The 12,781-nt window shown below is 45.0% G+C and overlaps 1 protein-coding gene across 4 annotated transcripts in view; it reads left to right on the forward strand.

Moving 5' to 3' along the window:
- Positions 1 to 12,781, forward strand: part of LOC310877261 (steroid hormone receptor ERR2-like) — a gene marked incomplete at its 3' end in the record, with an annotated part of 79,557 nt that overhangs the window by 31,461 nt on the left and 35,315 nt on the right. For all 4 annotated transcript variants that reach the window (XM_083791066.1, XM_083791067.1, XM_083791068.1 and 1 more), the window contains one exon: positions 4,151 to 4,267. In XM_083791066.1, coding sequence (XP_083647192.1) covers positions 4,151 to 4,267 — 117 coding nt within the window. The remainder of the gene's footprint in view (positions 1 to 4,150; positions 4,268 to 12,781) is intronic.

Here is a 12,781-nt window from a genome sequence, read left to right on the forward strand (position 1 = left end):
ACGGGGTCTGCGTGTCCTCCACCAAGGAGAGAGCCAACGAGACGACTCAGAGTCAGACACCAGGCCATGTTCCATCCATCCATCCATCCATCCATCTTCAACCGCTTATCCGTAGTCGGGTCGCCGGGGGCCATGTTTATACCGTCCTTAATCTGGATGCACTGTATGTCCCTCTTTCAGACTGAGATGTATGTATATTGTATAGCCACGGCAAGCTTTAAACTACTAATAATACATACAGATAACACAAGATATTCTTCAAAACAAATGCTGAAACACTCATTTTGATTTGTATTGTGTCTTAAAAACCCATTTTGGGGCGGGAACCCCTTTTGGTGTTAGCATTATGTCATGCTTTAGCTATTGAAAAATAGCAGATAACGACTGACATAGAAACATAGCTTTTTCAGAAAACTGTCAGGATGTAGAAGAAGACATTTTTTTAATCTGATCTCAGGTCAAAATGGGTTAAATTGTTTTGTATAGGCAGTTAAAGTACGGTGGAGGCAGATGGCCGCCCGCCCCTAGAGTCGGGTTCTGCTTGACGTTTCTTCCTAAGGGGGAGTTTTTCGTTACCATTGTTGCAAAATGTCTTTGCTCTTTGATCTATTGGTCCTTTTGCTCTACATGTAAAGTGTCCTGAGACGACTTGTTGTCATTTGACACTTTAAAGGACAACTTTAGTTTTTTTCAACCAAGGTTCATGTTTTAGGTTGTTATTAGAGAAAGTAAAAGGTGAGTGTTCATTTTCTTTCATTTGCTGCTTTCTTTAGTTTTTGGGATTTTAGCAGTTTTTGACAGGGGGGCGGGGGCATTCGAGCATGGGGCTAAATATGTATTTATTTACAAAATGTTATGGCAAATTTTTTTTTTTCATTATTTGCTATAGTCCTAATAAACCCCAAGAAATTACATCTGTCCACAAAAGATCACAGGATCTATTGAATGAGACAAACTGACATATTTAGCCTATAACAGTATATAAGCCCAGTAGGTAGATCACATTCAGTAGATCCTGTGATCTGCTGTGGCCAGATGTAATTTCCTGGGGTTTATTAGGACTATAGTAAATAATACAAAAATAAATCACCATAAAATTGTGTTAAAAAATACATATTTAGCCCCATGCTCGAATGCCCCCGCCCCCCCTGTCAAAAAGAGCTAAAATCCCTAAAACGAAAGAAAGCAGCAAATGAAAAAAAAAGAACACTCATCTTTTACTTTCTCTAATGACATCCTAAAACATGAACCTTGGTTGAAAAAAACTAAATTTGTCCTTTAAACACTTTGACTTCTATTCACGAGTTGTACCAGAGTTAATTAATTGTAGAACACTTTCCCTCCGAGTTATGTTTTCATTGTTTAATCCACGTTTTTTAATCAGTTTTAAGTCATACGGGCAAATCCACCTGGTCAGAATGGGTGTTTTGACGACGTCATCGCAAAAAGGTCCGTCGTGCCCGCCAAGTAACCTTTTTTCTTTTTAACCGATTCTGACCTGAGATCAGATTCTAAAAGTGTCTTTGATTTAAAAAAAATAGCAGACCTACAAGCTCGTAGCGCGCCACTCGGTGGTGCGATATGAGCTTGTAGATCTGCTATTTTTCAATAGATAAAGCATGACACGATGCTAACACCAAAATGAGTTCCCGTTCAGAATGGGTTAGAGGTTTATTTTTTGTGGAGGGACAGACAGGAAATGGGGAGAGAGATGGGGGGGTGGGGGAGACATGCAGTAAGGGCTGTCGGGATCGGGAGTCGAACCCGCGGCCACACTGCCAGACTGGATTACCAGCCAAGGTGCCTGGATCGCTGAGCCATGGCCCAGGCTGGCCAAAGACGTTTTAATGTTTTTTTAACATTGGGATCTTTTTTTTTTAATTATTATTATTTTTCTTATCTTACAACTCTTTCTAAAAAAAAAAATAGAACACATCTATGTTGGCCTGTGCTGAACTATTGCTATACAGCCATTGACTTAAAGGTCAGCTTGCCTGAAAATGCACACGTCTGTGTACGCATGAGAGAGAAAGGGTGTTCAAAACCTCACAAAGAAAGATGGTATAATCTATCTATCTCTGTCTGAGTCCGTGTCTCTCATAGCCTCTACACACTGTGTACGCTGTGCTTTTCATTTCCCCTCTGCTAGTACCGCCGGGCTTAAAACGACTTTACCCCCCCCTCCCCCCCTCCCCTCTCCACCCCCCAAACGCCACAGCGACTCCTGCCAACATGTTGGCACGGTGCCACAGGCCCCTCGCTGCGCATGTGACCCTGCTGGTACCGTTGATGCCAGAGATCCTGACAAATGTTGGCACCTTCTCCTTGACCAACAAGGGGGGGTTGGGGAGAGGGGGGGGTTGGGGAGAGGGTGGAGGGGGGGGGGCACACTGGCAGGTCTTGCAGCCCGCAGACAACACCTGGTTTGGCTGTTTTTAGGTGTCCATTAATACATTTTTAGAGTTGCGGGACATTGTCGAAAACGCTCAATCAAGGTGGATCTGGACGGCTTGGCTTGGCTTGGGGGGAGGAGGGGGGGGGGTGGGGAGGTTTCTTTTTTTTTTTTGTCTTTTTTTTATGTTTGTCATTGGATTCTTTCGAGGTCACGTCACAACTTTGGAGAGGGATGGGAATGACTTTGGAGGGATGGGACGTCTTTGGAGGGATGGGACGTAATGATCCGAAATGAATTTGTCAACTGGAACCCTGGTGTGCAGAAGGAGAAGAAGGGGAGAGAAAAAGAAGAATAAAAAAAAAGGGAAAGCAAAGAGAGAGCTCATCCTTTTGTTACACGGGCCGCAGATACAATACGTCTGCATTTCTGCCTGTTTTAGGACCCGAGTGATTAACACATTTAGACCTCAGCTCCATTCTACAAATGTCTTCTAAATCCTGACCGTTTTCTGAAAAAAACCCATGTTTCCCCAGAAGCAAAGACTTGAGTTAAAAACGTTCGCTCTGAAAGAATATATATTCAAAGATTTGCGCTACATTAAAAGAAATAGCAGATCTACAAGCTCTACGAGCTACGAGCTTGTATAGATCTGCTATTTTTCAATAGCTATATAAAGTATAACGTGATGCTTGAAACCCGTTCCCACCCAGAATGGATTAAATTGCATAGGAAATATTTCCCATACTGCGCCAACAACTGTCGAGACGGAGTTGAATAATACATCCAGGCTTTGCCATACGATACGAGCGGGCCTAAAGCCATTCTGAACTGGGACCCCTTTTGGTGTTAGCATCATGTTGTGCTTTAGCTATTGAAAAATAGCAGATCTACAAGCTCGTAGCGCGCCACCGAGTGGCGCGCTACGAGCTTGTAGGTCTGCTATTTATTTTTTTATCGAAGAACCACTGACATAGAAACATAGCTTTTTCAGAAAACCGTCAGGATGTAGAAGACATTTTTAGAATCTGATCTCAGGTCAGAATGGGGTAAGATTGGCAACTCCAACAACACACAGCTAGCCAGCCCCCCCTGATCTGAGTGCTGCTCAACCCCTCGGTGTGTCCATCTTTCTCCCAGCCCTGCGTGTCGTGGCTGGCTGAGGGGAGGCGAGGAGGGCAGCTCTCCCATCATGCTTTAGGTTAAGAAGCGCGGGTTAGAAGGGGTCGCGGTGAACCCTCGCCAGGGAGGACGGCGCTCTGCATTAATGAAGCTAATTTATCTGTGAATCAAAGTGAGGGTGGGTACTCCGGAGGGGGGGGGGGGGGGTGCTTTTTACATGTCCCCATCAAAATGCCACTAAACCCCTCTCTCCTTCCAGAGTGTCACACAGGGTCACCTTGGGACAGGTGTGTGTGTGTGCCTGTGCGCGTGCGTGCGTGCGTGCGTGCGTGCATGCGTGCGTGCGCCTGTGTATCTGTCTCCCAGGCTCTGTATGTTGTTTACAATATGGGAGACGTTTGAAGCCGCAGACAAAGAAAGACTATAAGCTTACTTTTATATTATATCCTGCTAGAGACAGCGGGTTTCGCAGGCAGCAGAAGAAACTCTGAAGAAATGCACAGTGGATTTTGCTGCGTATATACCCTTAGTTTCCATGAAACGATATTCCTCATTTTGTAAATATATATTATGCACCCGAAAGACACTTCATTTGAGATGTTTATAATGTTCTTTCTTTTTTTTTTCCTTCCACAGGAAATATCGAGTACAGCTGTCCGGCCACCAACGAGTGTGAGATCACCAAGAGAAGACGCAAGTCGTGCCAGGCCTGTCGCTTCATGAAGTGTCTCAAAGTGGGCATGTTGAAAGAGGGTGAGTGAGTTCTGCTTGTTTTCAACCAACCTGTCGCTTCATGAAGTGTCTCAAAGTGGGCATGTTGAAAGAGGGTGAGTGAGTTCTGCTTGTTTTCAACCAACCTGTCGCTTCATGAAGTGTCTCAAAGTGGGCATGTTGAAAAGAGGGTGAGTGAGTTCTGCTTGTTTTCAACCAACCTGGCGCTTCATGAAGTGTCTCAAAGTGGGCATGTTGAAAGAGGGTGAGTGAGTTGGGCTTGTTTTCACCCAACCTGTCGCTTCATGAAGTGTCTCAAAGTGGGCATGTTGAAAGAGGGTGAGTGAGTTCTGCTTGTTTTCAACCAACCTGTCTCTTCATGAAGTGTCTCAAAGTGGGCATGTTGAAAGAGGGTGAGTGAGTTCTGCTTGTTTTCAACCAACCTGGCGCTTCATGAAGTGTCTCAAAGTGGGCATGTTGAAAGAGCGTGAGTGAGTTGGGCTTGTTTTCACCCAACCTGTCGCTTCATGAAGTGTCTCAAAGTGGGCATGTTGAAAAGAGGGTGAGTGAGTTCTGCTTGTTTTCACCCAACCTGTCGCTTCATGAAGTGTCTCAAAGTGGGCATGTTGAAAGAGGGTGACTGAGTTGGGCTTGTTTTCACCCAACCTGTCGCTTCATGAAGTGTCTCAAAGTGGGCATGTTGAAAAGAGGGTGAGTGAGTTCTGCTTGTTTTCACCCAACCTGTCGCTTCATGAAGTGTCTCAAAGTGGGCATGTTGAAAAGAGGGTGAGTGAGTTCTGCTTGTTTTCACCCAACCTGTCGCTTCATGAAGTGTCTCAATGTGGGCATGTTGAAAAGAGGGTGAGTGAGTTCTGCTTGTTTTCACCCAACCTGTCGCTTCATGAAGTGTCTCAAAGTGGGCATGTTGAAAAGAGGGTGACTGAGTTCGGCTGGTTTTCACCAACCGTTCAGTGGCTCATAGCGTTCGCTCTCTTCCGTCGCCATATTTGACATGAATTATAAACACAATCGTCAGGGCGAAAACATTAGAATCAAGAATACATGCAGGTATGACTGGAGGTTTCACAAAGGGTTAGTGGTTCTGCATGGCTTAGAAAAAGATATAGAGATTGTTAGCACCTTTGTGTTGATTTTCGGAAATCAAGACATCATACTACTATATGTACTGATGTAATCCTTCATTTGACAAAGATATGTTTGATTGTATGTTTAAATTCTGGGGTGCATACTTAGTTTAGACTAGTCATTGGTTAGACATGGGTTAAGGTTAGGTTTAGGTGTGCTGCCCCGTGGGAGGTTAGGTTTAGGGTGAGGGTTTGAGATAGGTTGTAGTTGTAGGACTAGTGACTGACTAGTGACTAGTGACTACCGATACTGAATACCGATTCCACCGACCAGGAATAATGTTTATAGCTATCTAGCTATATCGTTGTGTTCACAGCAGACTCCTCACTCAAATGTGCACTTGCAGTTTGGGGCAACTCCAAAGACAACATTTTATTGACCTGGCATAGTGTCAACCCCTTATTACCCCCTGTGTCGGATCGGTGGTTAGACTGGCATAGTGTCAACCCCTTATTACCCCCTGTGTCGGATCGGTGGTTAGACTGGCATAGTGTCAACCCCTTATTACCCCCTGTGTCGGATCGGTGGTTAGACTGGCATAGTGTCAACCCCTTATTACCCCCTGTGTCGGATCGGTGGTTAGACTGGCATAGTGTCAACCCCTTATTACCCCCTGTGTCGGATCGGTGGTTAGACTGGCATAGTGTCAACCCCTTATTACCCCCTGTGTCGGATCGGTGGTTAGACTGGCATAGTGTCAACCCCTTATTACCCCCTGTGTCGGATCGGTGGTTAGACTGGCATATTCACCGATACCCGATATGACCAAATAAGGGCCGATACGATAGTTTTTCTCTAGTTTAAAGGATAGCCCTTTGAGATGCGTCATCTCGTTTTAGAGGGGGTCCTCACTCGGGCACAACATAAATATTACTTGGTTGTGTGCCGCGATATGCTACAATATTTTGTAGATATTTGGATATTATCACAATGTGCTGCACTGCTGTGAGCTTCTACTATAGATTGGCTATTTTCAGTGTGCGTACGTACGCAACTACATATAATATCAAGCATATTATCATTGATTTATTCTTGTTTGTGCACCGTGTGTCGCACACTGAAAAAAGCAGAGCTACAAGTTGCACAATGCATCACGCTCCTGTAGACCGGCCACTGCTACAGTACAGACAGATCTGACAATGAGGTTATATATCTTCCCTTCTTCTCCTCTGGTAGTCCTGCCTCAAAGCAGACCAGAGGTAGAAAGCTGTCGTTCCCTCTGATGTCATCGCTATATATATGGGACACAGGCATCAGACAGTAAGCAGGAACTGGGGATGGCGATGAACGACCGGGAAAGTCTGGCGTCGAAATCTATGATCTCGACCGCGGTTGAAAAATGATGATGATGATTACGTCATCTATTGGGCATCGGTGCTCAACACCCCTGCTCTAACCCATTCTGACCTGAGATCAGATTCATACGAGGTTTCCACTGGACACACACACTGGTCTGATTATAACCCATTCTGACCTGAGATCAGATTCTAAAAAAAATGTCAGTCGTTCTTCGATTTTTCGAAAAATAGCAGACCTACAAGCTCGTAGCGCGCCACTCGGTGGCGCGCTATGAGCTTGTAGATCTGGTATTTTTCAATAGCTAAAGCATAACATGATGCTATAACACCAAAATGGGTTCCCCGTTCAGAATGGGCTTAAATGAAGCCTTTCTTCGACCTCCCCCCGGCCGGCCGGCCGGCCGTCCTCCACTAGGCTGCAAAAGGATGATCAGTGATCATCAGTGGAGGCCGGGCGGGGGGCTGCACGCCGCGGCCTCAGGGAGACACTTATGACATCACACCCATGAGCCTCGTACACACACACACACACACACATCCTCCACTGGGGCTGAGGGGCCAGACAGGGTCCACACTCACAGCTGGGCCGGGCAGCGCACAGACAGACACAGTCTAAGGGAGGAAGAGGAGGAGGAGGAGAGGGAAAAAAAGAAAGAAGCAACCAGAGGAAAAATGCTGAGCTGGTCGTCCCTATACAGTAGTTCCTAAACCAAGTGTGGCTGAGGAGGAGAGAAGAACTGTAACCGTACTCTTGGAAAAGCACAAGCTGTTCCCCCGAGACGTCTCTCCTCCCCTTCCCCCCCCTGGGTATCTCCTTCTCCCTCTCTCTCTCTCTCTCTCTCTCTATCTCTCTCCCTCTCTCTCCCTACTCTGTTTCTCTCCCCCCCCCCTCTCCTGTCTGGCCTATTGATCCACTAAATGCTTTCCGAACATCCCACCTCACTTCCTGCGTATGTTGTTTCTCCTACAGCCTTGGGGGAGTTCAGTTCACCAGGAAAATCTAGCCCATAGATTTTTTTTTTTTTTGTTTCTCTTTCCTTTTTTTTTTTCCCCATCTGTGTGTTTGTATATAAGCTATAGAAGAGCCAGTCTACTGTATATAAACCAGGGGTGGGCAACTTTGACGACGGAGAGGGCCACTATATTTCCACACTCACTCCCTAGGGCCATATATTACTGTCGTAGCAAAAATAGCCGATCTACAAGCTCAAAACGCGTCGCACTGCGACACGTTTTGAGCTTGTAGATCGGCTATTTTTGCTAGATTCGAATTGGAATCCTGAAAATGTACATTTTTATGTCATTTCAAATGCCTTTAATTATACGTGTGTTGAAGCATTGAGCTACTAATTTAGACTGAAGTAAATAAAGCGGGTTATATGTTTGCATGTTGTGGAATTGTAAACAGCTGGAACCAATATTATAATCAGTATTCTGACATTAACCTGAGGGCCACATTAAGTGAAGGTGGGGGGGCGCTTGTGGCCCCCGGGCCGCCAGTTGCCCCACCCCTGGACTATAAACCCATGCATGAAAAGGGACTTATTGCTTCTGAGCTGTAGACGGTGTACCGTACCGTACCGTACCGTGTACCGTACAGAGGTGTACAGTATAAAGTAACGCGTACGGTGTTGTTGTGGTGATGACGGTCCAGCAGTGTTGTTTATTGGCAGCAAATTTAGATTTTATAGTTTTCAGTCATTAGTCTCTTGAATAGTTTTCATTTAGTTTCAGTCACATTTTAAGTCACCCGGAATGTTTTCTGTGTTGGTCTATATAGTTTTAGTCGACTGAATGTCATAAGATTTTAGTCGACTAAATCTGCAGTTGATTTAATCGACTAAAATGTGTTTTGGCGGGCATTGATGCCGTCGTAATGACTGTTTTTTCTTTCACTTGCTGAAAATAGCCGATCTACAAGGTGTAAAATGACTTCTACTAGATCTCTTGTCCACTAGTCCCTTCCTAACATTTTAGTCTAGTGTTTATTTGTTGACGAATTTAGTCTTAGTTTTAGTCATCATAGCTTAGTTTCCATTTAGTTTTCGTCAGTGAAAAAAAGTTAGTCGACGAACATTTGATTAGTTTTAGTCGACGAAAACACTGCACGGTCCAGTTTGGGGCCACTCACTGCCTGCCATTCACTGCCCGACGATAACCAATAACATGATAACATGGCCTAACATAACAAAAATAGCAATTTTTTATGTGCTTGACCTAGAAACACAACAGTCGTAAATTTACTAAAGCAAGTTAGGACAACAAAAAAAACCAAAATAAAGTACCCCCCACCCCCACCCCCCCCCCCACACACACACACACACACACACACACACACCCCCACCATGCTCTGACAGCACTAAAAGCATCTCGTGATGCAAGCCAGCAGCAGTTTAAACTGCAATCTGGTGAAGCCAGATGGCATGATAGATTCTTGGTAACTGTCCATACTGTTGTAACTCATCTTCCACAATGTACATACCTCTGTTTGTCTGTCCCCCAAAAAACCAAGGAAGGGTCAGTCGTCGTACCACCATAAATTATAGCCATCCTATATTTATATACAGACACAATGCCAGACAATGCCAAGTAGTGTTCGTATAATCCATTTTGGCCTGACGGCGACATTTACAAAGAATGTCTTTTAAATCCTGACAGTTTTCTGAAAAGAAACCCTCATGTTTCTATGTACAAAAAAACCTCATGTTTCTATGTACAAAAAAACCTCATGTTTCTATGTACAAAAAAACCTCATGTTTCTATGTACAAAAAAACCTCATGTTTCTATGTCAGTGGTGCTCAATATTTCATGTTGAGGAGCCCAAAAATTATATGTAATTGGCCACCGACCCCCATCTGAAAATATGTTCGCTCTGAAAGAATATATGTTCAAAGATTTGAGGCACATTTTCACGATTTTTCAAAAAATAGCAGACCCTCAGCCTGTAGATCTGCTATTTTTCAATAGCTAAAGCATAGCATAATGCTTAAAACACCAAAAGGGCCGGGTTTCCGCCCAGAATGGGTTTTTAATGTACAGTACCAAACCAATGTAACCATATGGTCATATGGACCATTTGGTTACATTTGTAGTCCATTGGGTCACATTTGTAGTCCATTGGGTCACATTTGTAGTCCATTGGGTCACAGATGGATTTGTAGTCCATTGGGTCACAGATGGATTTGTAGTCCATTGGGTCACAGATGGATTTGTAGTCCATTGGGTCACATATGGATTTGTAGTCCATTGGGTCACAGATCTTTAATGTTTCCCGCGCAGACCTCTTTTCAGCGTTCACACCATGGTTCCCACAGGCCTTAATACTGACTCATCACATCATGCATCTTTATTTTTGCCTTAATACTGACTCATCACATCATGCATCTTTATTTTGGCCTTTATAAAGGCCTTAATACTGACTCATCACATCATGCATCTTTATTTAGGCCTTTAGACAGGCCTTAATACTGACTCATCACATCATGCATCTTTATTTAGGCCTTAATACAGGCCTTAATACTGACTCATCACATCATGCATCTTTATTTAGGCCTTAATACAGGCCTTAATACTGACTCATCACATCATGCATCTTTATTTTGGCCTTTATAAAGGCCTTAATACTGACTCATCACATCATGCATCTTTATTTTGGCCTTTATAAAGGCCTTAATACTGACTCATCACATCATGCATCTTTATTTTGGCCTTAATACAGGCCTTAATACTGACTCATCACATCATGCATCTTTATTTTGGCCTTAATACAGGCCTTAATACTGACTCATCACATCATGCATCTTTATTTTGGCCTTTATACAGGCCTTAATACTGACTCATCACATCATGCATCTTTATTTTGGCCTTAATACAGGCCTTAATACTGACTCATCACAACATGCATCTTTATTTAGGCCTTAATACAGGCCTTAATACTGACTCATCACATCATGCATCTTTATTTTGGCCTTTATAAAGGCCTTAATACTGACTCATCACATCATGCATCTTTATTTTGGCCTTTATACAGGCCTTAATACTGACTCATCACATCATGCATCTTTATTTTGGCCTTAATACAGGCCTTAATACTGACTCATCACATCATGCATCTTTATTTTGGCCTTTATAAAGGCCTTAATACTGACTCATCACATCATGCATCTTTATTTTGGCCTTTATACAGGCCTTAATACTGACTCATCACATCATGCATCTTTATTTTGGCCTTTATACAGGCCTTAATACTGACTCATCACATCATGCATCTTTATTTTGGCCTTTATAAAGGCCTTAATACTGACTCATCACATCATGCATCTTTATTTTGGCCTTAATACAGGCCTTAATACTGACTCATCACATCATGCATCTTTATTTTGGCCTTAATACAGGCCTTAATACTGACTCATCACATCATGCATCTTTATTTTGGCCTTTATAAAGGCCTTAATACTGACTCATCACATCATGCATCTTTATTTTGGCCCGGGCGGCTTTTTTCATCCAGAACCAAAACTAATAATGTTGCCTCCAGGAATAAAGCTGGATCTATTAGCACGTGCTTAAGGGGCAAAGCGCTAGCTATTGTCTGTGGTGGGCCACGCTAAGCCCACGATCAGGCCAGACAAATCAGCGCCCGTGTGACCGCGGTAAGGGGAATTCGACTCCACCACACACACCACACACACACCACACACACACACACACACACACACACACACACACACACAGCCTCCGCTAGCTGTGGGGCCCGTCGCGCCGAGCCGCGAGACACACACACACTAGCATCGCGGGGCCGTTTTGCTCTGAGTCGCGCGGCGGGTGATTCTCTGAAAAGTGACGGCATTCAATTAACCCATTCAGACCTGAGGCCACATTCTATACAATAAATGTCTTCTAAATCATGACAGTTTTCTGAAGAAAGAAAAAACTATGTTTCTATGTCAGTGGTTCTCTTAAACTATTTAATGTCAAGGACCACAGAAATGTTATGAATTATAGCCGCCGACCCCCCCATCTGAAAACATGTTGTTCCAGCCAGGGGACCCCCCAGAAGCATGGATTTGAGTCAAAAACGTTCGCTATATATTCAAATATTTGCACCACATTTCAGGATTCAAAAAAGAAAAATCGCAGACCTACAAGCTCGTAAGCGCGGCACTCGTGCCGTGCTTACGAGCTTGTAGATCTGCTATTTTCAACAGCTAAAGTATACAACATAATGCTATAGTTAAAGCACCAAAAGGGGTTCCCCCGTCCCGACTGGATTAAAAGGAAAAGAGGGACATTTAATCGCTACGCGCAGCGCGGCGGCGTGGCCTCTCTCAGACTTTGGGGGGCTTTGGTGGTGGTATCAGTGGGGGATCCAGGCTTTGCCCTACTTCATGTAATGAGATCACCGTTAGAGGGAGGGGGGGAGAGAGAGAGAGAGAGGGGAGAGAGAGAGAGAGAGGGGAGGGAGAGGGAGAGGGAGGGGGAGGGAGAGGGAGAGAGAGAGAGAGAGAGAGAGAGAGATAGAGAGAGAGGGGAGGGAGAGGGAGAGGAGGGAGGGAGAGGGAGAGTGGGGAGGGAGAGGGAGAGAGGGAGGGGAGAGAGAGAGGGAGGGGAGGGAGGGAGGAGAGAGAGGGGGAGAGAGGAGAGAGGGGAGGAGAGAGGAGAGAGAGAGGGAGAGAGGAGAGAGAGAGAGAGAGAGAGGGGAGAGAGAGAGAGAGAGAGAGGGAGAGGGAGAGGAGAGGGAGAGGGAGAGGGAGAGGGAGGGGAGAGGAGAGGAGAGGGAGAGGGAGAGAGGAGAGAGAGGAGGAGGGAGAGAGGAGAGAAGGGAGGGAGGAGAGGGAGAGAGGAGGGAGGGAGGGAGAGGAGAGAGGAGGGAGGGAGAGGGAGAGGGAGAGGAGGAGAGGGAGAGAGGGAGAGGAGAGGAGAGAGAGAGAGAGGGAGAGAGAGAGAGAGAGAGAGAGAGAGGCAGAGAGAGAGAGAGAGAGAGAGGCAGAGAGAGAGAAGAGAGGAGAGAGAGAGAGAGAGAGAGAGAGAGAGAGAGAGAGAGAGAGAGAGGGGCTGGTCATGGAAAAGGCATAATCACACAGTGAAAGATGAGGGTGAGTCGTCGTCCGT

The sequence above is a fragment of the Protomyctophum parallelum genome, assembly GCF_964188405.1.
Source record: "Protomyctophum parallelum genome assembly, chromosome: 19".
Classification (NCBI taxonomy): domain Eukaryota; kingdom Metazoa; phylum Chordata; class Actinopteri; order Myctophiformes; family Myctophidae; genus Protomyctophum; species Protomyctophum parallelum.